A 12,524-nucleotide genomic window follows, 5' to 3' on the forward strand; every position below is an offset into this window, starting at 1 on the left:
GGTGTTGGGTGTTGTGGGTCCTTCCTTCCTCCCCCCACCTCCTCCCGAAATGTCCCCTAGCCAGGTGGCAGCAGATTGCGGCCTCCTGCCTGCCGGAACTGCAGGAAATGGCTTAGAGCAGAGGAGATTTCAGCCCACATCTCCTCAGGAGGTCTTTCTGCAGGGACATTTTCTTTTAGAGATTTGTTCCTTAATGCTGCGAGCACTCTCATGGTTCTCAAAGTGGACTTGTGCAGAAGTAGCATTTTAAAGGTTCCTGCTTCTGGTGTTGTTTTTGTGACACCAAAAGGCTTGATTTTTTTCATGGGAAATCAGCCAGCCTGAAAACTTCAAGCGGTACATTTGGGTGTTTCTGCTGCTGGAGTCAAGTGCACAGTGTAACGTTCATTTAAGATGGTAAGTGTGTAGAGTCTCCGACTTATAGATAGCTGGAGGAACTTTTTCCCTAGTTATGTGGATTTGAAAGCAGTGCCTCCAAAAGTGCTATCCAGAGGTTTATTTTCCAGTCATGAGGCGTTACTTCCTTCCTAGAATTGTTTTGACAGTGCAGCATTCCCAGCCAAAAGCTTATTGAAAATGTTTTAAACTCGGGATTCGTGACAATAATTTAAAGTAGAGCGTATTGCAGAGCTGTTGGGTTTATCCAAAACCAAATGTTTTTACATTCACAAAGGATTCAGTGAGGGGATTTTTCCTGGGCAGTTTTGTTTTTGCTGTTCTCACCAGAATCAAGCATGGAGCTGTCTGCCCTTGTGAGCTGGTGGAGCAGATGTTAGGAGACGCTTTGCCTACAGAGCACTTTTGGATTTTATTTTCCATATTTCCCCGTATTCTTCCCATCTCTCCCAAACTGCCTCTCGTAGCCATTTGCTTTCCCAATCCCACTCCTATGTTATCTGTTCGTATTTATCTCTAGTTGTTTCTCATATGCTCCCTGCAGCAGGTGTGTGATGTAGCAGGTATCAACTGGGCTTATACCTTTTTCCTGTTTCTTCATCGTGAAGTGTTATTTTTCAGCAGAGTATGAATGCCTTTTCCAAGAAAAGCTGAAAAATTGCATTCTTCAAACCATTCATTGCCTGTGGTTTTCCAGCAGATTGCCTTTTCCAAGTAATCGTCACCTTTTCCAAAATATGACTGTCAGGCTTGATGGTAAGGAGTAGATGAATAGAAGCTATCTTTGTTAAGGATGAAGTGTGGTCTTTTGGCCCTAGAGAATATGCAGAATGGAGCTCTTCTTAACAAAGAAACAGAAAACAGCAAACAAAAAACAAAGCAACCACCTTGTGACTGGTGCACAGGGTTGTTCCATCAATAGTATATAACCCTTTGTTCATTTCACACATACGTAAGCAATAGCATTATTAATAAACCACAGTGATATCAGGAATTTATGTCTCCCCACCACCTGCAGTAACGATCTAATCATAGGATACTGGAACATTCAAGCACGAGCTCTTGATGAGTGTTGAGTATAGCTGATTAAGTACTGCACTGCTGGGCCATACCTGCTTGATCTGAGCACATTCTGTTTAAAATCAACAGCAAAGTTCATCATTTCTTTCAGGAAAAAAATTTCCTTAGGATTTACAGTTTTCATCGGCTCTGAAGATTAGTCAGATTAGTCTAGCTATATATTTTCCACTTGTTGTGACTGATGGGGTTGAGTTATAGCTACCTGAAATCTGCTTCTGCCAGTAGCAATTTAGAAAGAGATGGGGTACCAGGAAGGGGTTAAGGAGCCAGAACGTTTGTACTGCAGCACTGGCTGAGCACAGAAGATTGTTCTCCCGGGGTTCAGATAGGAGCCCTGGGATGGGTGCTGAGAATCCATAATGCCGCCTTGTCAAGCGCTGCCGCTATTGACTTAGCTAAAAAGCATTTAACACCCACTTTGCCTTTTCTGGTCATAAACATTTTCAGATTGGATATGAAATCTGCCTCACTCTGTTTTGTTTTTGAAGTGCTTCTTGTAAATGCTCGAGGTTTCCATAGCAACCGGTGCCGTTTGTTTAAGCTGGAGCTCACCGGCCTGTCCTCCTGCACCTCACTGCTGCTGGGATCCTGCAGCTATCACTCGTTTTCTTGGCATGCCTGGGAGCAACTCGTAAGTACTGCGTAGTAGCTCACCAGCAGGTCCCTGTAAAAACATGGGCCCTTTCCAGAAGGCCATTGCTCAGTGGGATGACAGATGTGGGCTTTCTCGCTTGCCGACCTGTTTGATTTACCTCCTCTTTCTGTGCACCATTCCATGCAGCTTTGGATCGCTATGTGATCTCCCTGTGAGAGCAGCACCCAGGCTGGCTGGCAGCTCTTTGGCTGCCCACACTGTGAAGACGTGTGTCTGGGTGGCCGGAAGATAGGTTTGGTGCAGTCACCCAGCCAGACAGCACTCATCTGATCTGGAACGGTGCTCAACCAAAAGCAACTTCTGCCTGTGCAACACGTGTGGGTGTTGCTTACTCTGCCCTTCAGTCCCATGGTGGATGCAGTGTGTAACCCTGCTTGGCAGACTGATCTTACAACAGTTCCTTGTGCCATGGCAGGTGGCTGTGCAGCCCGCAGTGACCAGCCCAGGCTCTGAGCTGTCCGAGCGCTGTCTCATAGAGCACGCCCAGCAGCTTGGCTTCCCTTGCTTAGACCGCAGTGGCTCTGGTTTAGAAAAACCTCTTTCTGGCTGCTAAGATCATCCGGGTCGAATGGGTTTTCCTCCAACAAGGATTTGGTCACTTTTTGTTTCTTTGTCAGCATTAGCATCATGCTGGATCCCCAGGGCAGGGCTCTGGCTGCTGGGACTGACATCACTGAACTCTTTGCTGATGTCATTTTAGTGGTTTTTGACTAAGTTCCCAAAGAGGTTTAGAGATGGAGCAAACAACAGTCTGCAGGGTGTGAGCACTCAAAGGCCTACGGTTCATTGTCAAGAAAGTTTCCATTTTCATCCTTAGAATGGAGCTGATTTCTGTCTTAATTACTTACAAATAGGCTTTAGAGGAGAGAGAAGGAGGGAGGGAAGTTTGTTCTGCTGTACGTGGGTTCTCTGCAGTGGTTGTAGCCACAGAAGGAAGTGGGAATTGGTAGCTGGAATGTTGGGATCCCACCTGTGGCTCCGCCTTAGGGTGGAGTTTTAAAACTGAAGCATTTAAAACATGAGGGAAAAACAGTGTTCAAGTTTTTCAACCTGAGACAGTCTGCACTTCATCAATTGCAAGATGTGTTATTGAACTAGAAATGCAAAATTGCTTAATTGGTGGTATCGCAGTACCAATTAGACATAGAAATACATAGGCAGGTATAGCCATGGAAGGTGACAGCTCAACTGTCCCGAGAGCCTGCGACTTGTACCACAGACAACAGGAATGTTCAGAGCGATTGGTCTCTGCATGAGCTAACAGTGCAGCTTTGTCCTTTAAGCAGCAGATGCCCCAAAATATCAGCTCCAGTTGTTGAGCCATGCTCCCATCATGTATCCCCGCACACCGCGTGCTGCTGCATCTGTGGCACTGCTGCAGGAGCTGCTGCCTGCCCTGACCCCCTCAGCCCAAACAGAGGAAACTTGGCATAGCAGTTTCCATCAGGGAGTATTTTGCAGCTCTTTTTGAAAACAAAGAGCTCCATTACCCCATTAATTAGAATTAGCGTGATGACAGCCAAACGCTGTTATCCTGTGACTGCTACTGAAGAACTGGCTTCACTTCAGCTACGGCTTTATAACTAAAATAATTGAAAGCAGAGAATAACACAGCGTATTTCTGTGAGGAGCATTAATACATTCAAACTTTTCTGTCTCTACGTTGTCCAGTGGGTAGAAAGAAGCGTTATGAGTTACGGTGGCATGAAGCATGTGGGAAGTCAGGCCGGGCTGCAGGCTGGCTGAGGGAGCAGCGGGGTCGGTGCCCTGGGGCTCAGCACGGCCGGGGTGCTGCTGCCTGCTTACTGCAGGTGACGGTGGCTGTGCATCTCCAGCCAGCAGGCTCTGGGCAGGCTTCCAATGGGCCTTGTGCAGCCTGGGTGCCCCGTCAGAGAGGTGCAGATTCCTGCAGCACTGGGCCCTGTGCACAGGGGTGACCTCAGCTCTGCACTATGTGAGACAGAACCCCCCTCCCTCCATGGGAGCCCCCTGGCAGCAGGCTCTGCCATCCTAGTGGTGAGGTCGCGTTTCAGCACTGGGAGCACCCAGATTAAAGGCATGATTTAAGCCTCCGGAATAAATATAGTTGTTACATTAGCGCATGGCAAGCCTAACTTGAGGGATTATGTCACAGGATATTTTTTTCCAAATTGTCTCAACTAAAAACTTAAGGCTTCCTGGTTATTGCCATGGTGATGTTGCTCCAACTCAACTGAAATTTCTCTGAACCTTTCATAATCCCGACTGCGAGGGTGCTCACCACTCAGGTACCTGAAAGGAAACTTTGGTATTTGTGCTGAACAAACTCGGTGGGCAGCTGGCGCTGGTGCTGCTAATGCCGAATTTCTCAGCAGGGCCTGGGATCCTCTGGTGCCGAGGCCATTGATATTGCAGATTGCATTCACCAGGCTTGGTGTGGGCATGAGGTGCTCTTCCCCACCACCAGCACATGTCTGGGTTGCTGCAGGGAGGAGCTTGGCCCTGGAGCCCCCTGGATGATGGCCCTGTCCCTGGTGTGGCCGAGGTGGCAGAGACGAGATCCAGGGATGGGGCCTACTGTAAGCCGTTGTGCACCCAGGGTACAGGGGATATGTTTAGCCACTAAGATCAACCAGAAGCTTGTTCCCTTATTAAGTTAATTGTATCTCCCAGTAGAAAGGCTTTGGAGTGAGCCTGGCCCTGAGGCTGCTGTGAGCAGCCAAGGAGCTGTGTGCTCGCAGCCAGATGCCTCCTCACACTGAGGCTGGAGTGTTCCCTTAGTGCTGGCAGTGCCGCCCCATACCTTGCTCCCAGCCCCGTGTTCATGTTCTGGAGCCAGGCTGCGGCGAGGCTGCAATCACTCAGCTCCTACCCAGGAGCTCAGCAATGTCCTACGTGGGTGAAGCTGCTGTAGGGTGTCTTTGTGGAGTATTCTTGCATTGACTCCGTGCAGGGGACAGCTGAACCACATCAGGCTCTGCTTCCCTCCTGCCTTCCTTCTCTGCCTCCCTCTAGCTCCATCCCTATCCCTGCCCTATGTTTTCTTTACACTGCTGGCTTTTTCTCCCGCCGAATCCCCTTGGTCTGAGCGGCTCTGACTCTTGTGTGGTTGCAGCCTCCGCTCATTTGCAGACTTTTGTTTCGGCTCAGTGCTACGTGTATGCCATTTCTTGTCTGCAGCTCTGTTTGTGCATCACGAGTGTGGCTGAGCCTGTGGGGAATGGAAAATTTTAGGATCCCTAGGATAAGCAGACATGGGGTCACACTGAAGCAGGTACTTAACCCTGCTCAAACCTCATCAAAAAGGGTAGAAGTGGGAGATCTGCGTGTCGGTCGTGGAGAGTAGTGCTATGCGATCTCCGTAGTTTACTGTGGTGTTGGGGTGTCTTATCCCGGGCTGGAGCTGGGCTTGCCCTGCGCGCAGCGTTGCGGGACTTGAGCGCCGGACCCGTGGCTCTGTCAACCCGGGGATCGCGGGCGGAGCGGGGCGGGCCGCCCCGTGCTCTCGCAGCGCCCCGTTCGTTCCCCCGCGGCCGGGGGGCGGCGGAGGAGAAGGCGGGGCCGGGGCGGTGCCAGGCGGCGGGGCCGCGGGTGGGCTCCGCCGGCGCTGAGCATGCTCCCGCGTGGGCACCGCCGCTCTATATAACGGCGGCGGGCGCAGCCGGCTCGGCCGAGGCAGGCGGGACGCGCTCCGCTCGCATCGCGTCTCACCGCACCGGATCGCCCGGTACCGCGCCGCCTTCAGCTCCGCGCCGCTTTCGGTACCGCGCCGCTCGTCGACCCCTCCTCGGCTCCGCGGCGCTCCCGCTCCGCTCCGCGCCGCCCGCTCCCTCTCCGCTTCGGCCCCGTTGCCCGGCACGGCCGAGGCAGCTCCCCCCGCCCCGCCGGCGCCGGCTCCGGCCCCCGCGGCGGGCGGCCCCGCGGGCGGCAGGATGGCCGCCAAGCCCGCCGAGCTGCTGGGCGTCTGCTCCAGCTACCAGGCGGTGATGCCGCACTTCGTCTGCGTGACCGAGGAGTTCCCGCCGCCCGCCCGCCCGGCCCGGCCCGCCCGCGGCAAGGCACGGCGGCCGCGGCAGTCGCGCTTCAAGACGCAGCCGGTGACTTTCGACGAGATCCAGGAGGTGGAGGAGGAGGGGGTGTCCCCCATGGAGGAGGAGAAGGCCAAGAAGTCCTTCCTGCAGTCGCTGGAGTGTCTGCGGCGCAGCACCCAGAACCTCAGCCTGCAGCGGGACCGCCTGGGCAGCTGCCGCCTGCGCAACAGCCTCGACTCCAGCGACTCGGACTCGGCCCTCTGAGGAGCGGCTCGGCTCGGCTCTGCCCGGCCCGGCCCGGCGGGACCCGGCCCGGCCCGCGGACTGCGCCTGGCGGCGGGGACCCGGCGGTGGGAGGCTCCGCTGCCTGCCGGGTCGCGGTGTTTTCTGAGAAAGCGCTTGTACCTTCGTTTCTATTTGATTGTATGAAACTCTCCGTCTAAAAGACAAAAAAAAAAAATCTTTTCTATCCGTTAGAAGAAATGAGCTGTTTTAGATGCATTGAGCTGCCGGACTTTATATTTATTTTTGCATTTAAACTGTCGACTGCGTTAATTTAATATGTTTCTACCTGAATGTCTGTTATTATTTCCATAAAAGAGTAATAAAATCCGATATATTTGCACAGTACCCCCGGGCCGTCCTTATTCCGGTCCCCGCTGCCCTGCCCCCGCTGCTGCTGCCGAGCCGGTGCTGCCGGGGCCGTGCCGATGGGACGGAGACGGGCTGCGGGCTGATCTTACACAACTTCGTTTGCTTTGTTGAGATGTTTGTGTTCGATTGTATTGGTGCTTAAGGATTACTTGGAATCGGCTGTGCAAAAGAGCGTTGCTGCAGCTGGGCAGGTGTAGTTCGTGGCTCGGCGCGCTGGCTTTCTGTCCTCATCCGAGTGCTGCCGTCCCTTCTCCCAGCCCACTGCTGCGTAGTGCTGCGCGCGGCTTCAGTACCCGGAGCCGATGAGGGCCCTGTCCTAAAGCAGACGGTGGCGAGGGGGGTGAGCTTCACCCGGAGCTGATGGGCAAAGGGTTTTGGTGTGGGACAAGTGAATTCTTTGGGACTTCGGGGTGCGTGAGTGTGTGTGAGGCTTCCCGGTCTCTGATCGTGGTATTTCTCTGCGGAGGGAGAGGCACATCACTGGACCAGGAATCTCCTTGCTGTAATTCCTCTGTCCAGTGGCAGCATCCCTGTGCTGGCAGCTCTGAGGGGAGCCTGCGATCATCCCAGTTACTGGCGTTACCCTGGGTGGTGGTTGGGAGCCTCTGGCTGACATCTCTGCAGTTAGATGTGGAGAGTTAGATGTCCTAGCTTTGGGTGCAGCCGCACCGATGCCCCCCACGCTGCCGCTCCTTGGTGGCGTAGGTGCAGGTGAGTGAGATGGATGGGACTGGGAGCAGCCCAGTGGGGTGTATGGCACCCACTGCAGTGTGGCCAAGGGCTGCTGGGGTGCCACGCTCAGAACTGCCTCTGCCTCGGAGCTGAGGGACAGCAGCAGCATGGGGAGGCTTCCTTTGGGCAGGTCCTGCTGCAAGTTCTCTAAGTACTAGAAGAGTCTTACAGCATCCCGTGCAATGTGAGAGCCATCCCAGCCTGGCAGGAAGGGTAAGCCATAAGCGGTAAGCCGTGTGCACAGCATATAAGCCCCAGCTTGTTCCCACGTCAGCCTGCGGCCCCCTGGCTGCCCTCACTGCCCATCCCGGGGCTGCTCCCTGTGCCTGCGCGCAGAGCGGCTCCCTGCTGGGAGAACCAGAGTGGTCAGAAACAACGCTTTCGAGAGACAAATCCATGATGCGCTAGATGTTAATACAGAGGTGAGAGCCCCATTCCAGTGGTTAGGCTGAATAAGTAAGTTCCTCTTCAGCTGTTCCTTGTTAACAACTTCCCACTTCTTCTCAAAGTGAATGACATGCAAATGAGAGATGCTCAGGGCGGGCTGGTGTTTCCCTTCCCAGCACTCTGTCTTGGGCAGAAGAGAAGCACAAAGTGCTTTAGCTCTGCCCAGAGAGGCCCCACTGAGCGCCAGGCCGCCTCGCTGCGATTTCTGAAGGTTCCTCTTGCCGTGGTTTTTAGAACCGTGGATATCCACCCTGTGTAAGGGCTGCAAAACCACTGCATTAAATTCACTTCACTGAGGCTAATGACTGCATCAAAGGCTGCCGAGGCTGCCACCCGCTGCCCAGGCTGCAGATATGGGCTGAGCATTCCCTTCCACAGTGCGCAGCCTAAAGCACCCAGAGGTGCTGTGTGGCAGAACTGCGATGCAGTGAGCGGGCATGGGCAGCCTGCATCAGTGTGCGAGGGAGCTGGGAGCACGGGGAGAGAGCAGAGCAGTGTGTGTGGCCCTGGACTTTCAGAGCTGCCCCAGCAAGGTGCTCAGCACTGCTCTGGTGCTGCCTCCAGCCAGCTTTGCGCCTCCGCTCCAGCTGCCTGAGCCTGTGAGCATGGAGCACAGCACCTCTGGGTATTTAATGAGTGCAATTAGTGTAACTGGTGCCAGGGGACAGGGAACCATGCCTTAAAGCTGCACAACCCCTAACAGCAGCATTAGAGTCACATTAGTGCTTCTAGTGCCTGAGAACCAGCTTTAGGGCTACTGAGCTTGTGACCTGGGTCGTTTTACCCTGGTGTAAGCATCGAGTCAGCTCCCAGTTATGGCCGTGGTGGTGCCAGCCTGGCTCTGGTCCGTTCCCCTTAGCAACTTGAACTATGTGCTGATGTTTCTGAGCACATTCACATGCTGGCATGAAATTCCTCAATGTCCAGGACACCCCTCAGCTTTGCACGGCCCTGCAAATGTCCCCCAGGTGCAATGGAGAGCAGAGCCCCTGGGGGGACATGGGAAAGGGCTTTCCCTCGGCCACTGGCCACTGGCAGGGAGCTGCAGAAGACCTGCTTGCTTTGGAACACAAGATGAGCAAGGTCCGCCTGGGTCTGATTTCAAACAAAACAAGATTGGCCACAGTAATTTACAGCTCTGTCTTGAACAGGGATTCTTTGTTTGGAAATAACTTGCATCGAAGAGGTTGAAGTTATTTATTAGGAGTTGGTGAAAGGGAAGTTTTCTTCCTTGGCTTGATTTAAAACCCTGTTGTCGTGGAAGATTTTTTTCCCTGCCTGTGAAGAAAATGACCTTTCTTGGGCAGGAGGGAAGGGGACTGGCGAAAAGGCAGGGAGGGAGGGAGAGAACGCAGCTCGCTTGTGGAATGGCTCTTGGCTAGCACAGAGCTGCATGAAGGATGTTTATGTGCTTGTTACTTTTAGTCCTGGCTTCTGGCAAGTCTGTGTTTTCCCTTTGAGAAATACTTGGAGGTCCTGCCCGTGATTGTTAAAGACTCATTTCTGTCTCTTTCCACAGACAGCCTTGAATGGCTGAGGGAGCTCAAGCTCTGCTCTCCAGCCTTCTGGGAAAGGCAGCGTAGCTTTTTCACCGTACCTGAAGTAAAGGCAAACCAAGGTGCAGGATTAGACAAGACAGGAGGGACAAACATAGAATCATAGAAAGGCTTGGGTTGGAAGGAACCTTAAAGATCATCTGGTCCCAACTCCCCTGATGTGGGCAGGGCTGTCCCGCACCAGATCAGGCTGCCCATACAACCTGGCTTTGAACGCTTCCAGAGATGGGGCATCCACAGTCTCTCTGAGCAGCCTTTACCTCACCACTCTTTGAGTAAAGAATTTCCCCCTAACATCTAACCTACATTTCCACTCTTTTAGTTTAAAGGCACCCCCCCTTTGTCCTATCACTATTAGACCATGTAAAAAGTCCGTCTCCCTGCTTGTTATAAGGTGGCTCATATCCAGGTTTCGTCCACCAGAACCCCAAGTCCTTCTTGGCAGGGCTGCTCTCAGTGAGCATTCTGTGCACATACCTGGGATTGCCCCAGCCCAAGTGCTGCACCTTGCACTTGGCCTTGTTAAACCTCATTAGGTTCACATGGGCCCACTTTTCAAGCTTGTCCAGTTCCCTCTGGATGACATCCCTTCCTTCTGTTGTATTGACTGCTCTACTTGACTTGATGGTGAAAATACCCAGCCTCTGAGAGAAGCTGGATGTGTCCTCTCTGCCTGGGAGGGTACATGGGACAGCCAGCCTGTAGTCACCTGCCATGGGGAGCACCCAGGGATCCAAGGAAACGAGTTGCAGTGTTGCCTGCTTATTCTAGTTACGAAGTGCATCGACGTTTTTCTGTGACATTTTTGTTTCCCAAAATAAATATTAGACTTACCAATCAGCTCCTCCCTTTCCCAGCAAACCAGCCTAAAACAACCAATCCACTAGCTTCAGATGGTTAGCTATTAATTTTATGACTGTGTCTGCATTGGTGAAGTGTCCCTCTGTGTTTTTATCATAGAGATGAAGCAGAGAAGGGACAGGACTGCTCAGATTTCTGCCCAACTTTAAGTGCAGGATTAGCTTTAGTATTGCTGGGAGAGCTGTTGAGACAGACAGCAAAATAATGAGAAATGTCATCAAACTTCATACAGACTGGGCGAATACTGCAAAGGGGCATGATGCTGATACTACGTGCCGGAAGCTTCTGCTAGAAACTTTTCCAAACACGTTGAATGAAGGAAGCTCGCTAGAAAGTCTTTGGCCATTCTTTGGAACAGGGAAGAAATGAACCCTCGGTGAGGACAAGGCAGTATCAAAAAAACCTAGTACATTTCCTGCAGCACTGTCAACTACGTATACTTGACTAAATAGTCAACATGAACTACTCTTATGTAGCAGTTACTGATAGTGAAAAAATGCTAGTGTTGTGGGTAACCTTATGTCAGCTTGCTGCTCAGCAAGGGCTAGGTGGGAAAAATGTTGAATATTATTAGAGGAAAGAAACCAAGAGCAAAACAAGAATCCTGATCTGGCAGCTATCTAAAACCACAGCGCTCCGGTATCTTCAATTTTCTGTGTTGGTTCATTTGTTTCCAGAAAAAAGCATTTCAAAAAAGACATCTCTGTTTCCTACTGCAGGGTGGAGATGTAATAGTGTAGGGCTTTACAGGACATGAGTTAGCAGACAGCAGGTTTAGGGCAAACAAAAGGAAAGGCTTTTCTTCTACAGTGAATAGCGGAATCACACTCCACTCCTCATCCTCCCGTGTCTGTGTCCCTATGGATGTGCGTTCTCTCTCCTGCCCTTTGCTCAATGCCTGCAGAAACATTCCGCGGCTGATCTCGAAGTGAGCGTCAGCATCACCTCCAGAACTCATCCAAATAACGCAGGAGGAGTTGAGTGCCGGCATATGGTTCCTTTCCAAATGCCGTGTTGGCCCTGCTGGAGAAAATGGCTCTTTCTGGAGGCGGCAGGGTTAGCATTTCAGGGGGCATGGTTACCAAAATAAGACAAACATCCAAATAAAAATAATTGGGCCAAATTTTGCAATGACTAAATAACTCCACTCAGTAAATGGAATTAAACTGAACAAGGAATAAATCACCCCAGCATTTGGCTCAGGGTTCACTGCTGGAGCCCAGACAATAATAACAGGTAGACTGGGACTGTGCGTGAAAAGCTGGGGTTGTGCTTTTCCCTGCTGTTACCAAATGATTGGTGCCTATTTTTTTTAGTACGTCTCGAGCTCACGTATGGTGGGCTGGAAGCTCCTGTCACTGTGCGATGCCCCCGCTTCCTGCACAAACAAACCCATGCACGTACACAAGGCCGTGGCCAGGCCTCGCGCCATGGCCTGACGTGTTTCCTGCTGCTTATCTGGGGGCTGGGCCAGGCCTGCCAGGAGTGTAGGCTCTGATGGTGGTGGCCTCATGCTCTGGGTTTCCAGGTCCCCCTGCTCAGCTTACACAGGCACCGCCCCTGCCTGGGCCCCCAAGCTATTCTTTTTAAATGCTGTTGGGAATTTTTTTTAATGCTGTCACCATAAGGAAGTGCTAGGGCTCCCTTGTCCATCCCCTGGTACCTGGGAGCCTTCCCACTTATCCTCGAGGCTTTTGTGGCCTCACCGTGCTGGGAGTGAGGCTGCTGGAGGTGGAAAGCTGCCTCTTTTGGCCGTGCTCCTCAAGATAGAAATACAGTTGAGAGGCTGTTTAGCTCAGTCCTCCCCCAGTGCATTTTTGTTGTGAAGCTATTTTGCTGGAGGTCCCAGCTCTAGCCCCAGAGGAGATGAGCACCGCTCCCCCCGCTGTGTGCTCTGTCCACCCCTTGTTCTGCTCTTCTGCCATTGTCCCAAAGTGAACACACTGCACAGAAAGCTGTAACTCCACTTAATGCTCACACCACTTGCCCCAGCCCTCCTTGCACTCGCAGCTCTGATTTATCGCACGGAGCTGCCTGCCTCCATAAGCCCAGCACATTAAACTATCCATTTTGCTCTCTCTCCTTTGACCCAATGCATTCTCAAGCAGGACAGTGTGTCAGACCCAGCAGCTT

The 12,524-nt window shown here is 52.3% G+C and overlaps 1 protein-coding gene across 1 annotated transcript; it reads left to right on the forward strand.

The window, feature by feature from the left end:
• On the forward strand, positions 5,763-6,771 carry C6H11orf96 (chromosome 6 C11orf96 homolog). The gene has a single exon (XM_021403769.1). It carries the CDS (start codon positions 6,043-6,045, stop codon positions 6,403-6,405), a length of 363 nt encoding a protein of 120 aa, XP_021259444.1. The 5' UTR covers positions 5,763-6,042; the 3' UTR covers positions 6,406-6,771.

Source organism: Numida meleagris, chromosome 6, assembly GCF_002078875.1.
Source record: "Numida meleagris isolate 19003 breed g44 Domestic line chromosome 6, NumMel1.0, whole genome shotgun sequence".
In the NCBI taxonomy this organism is placed as follows: domain Eukaryota; kingdom Metazoa; phylum Chordata; class Aves; order Galliformes; family Numididae; genus Numida; species Numida meleagris.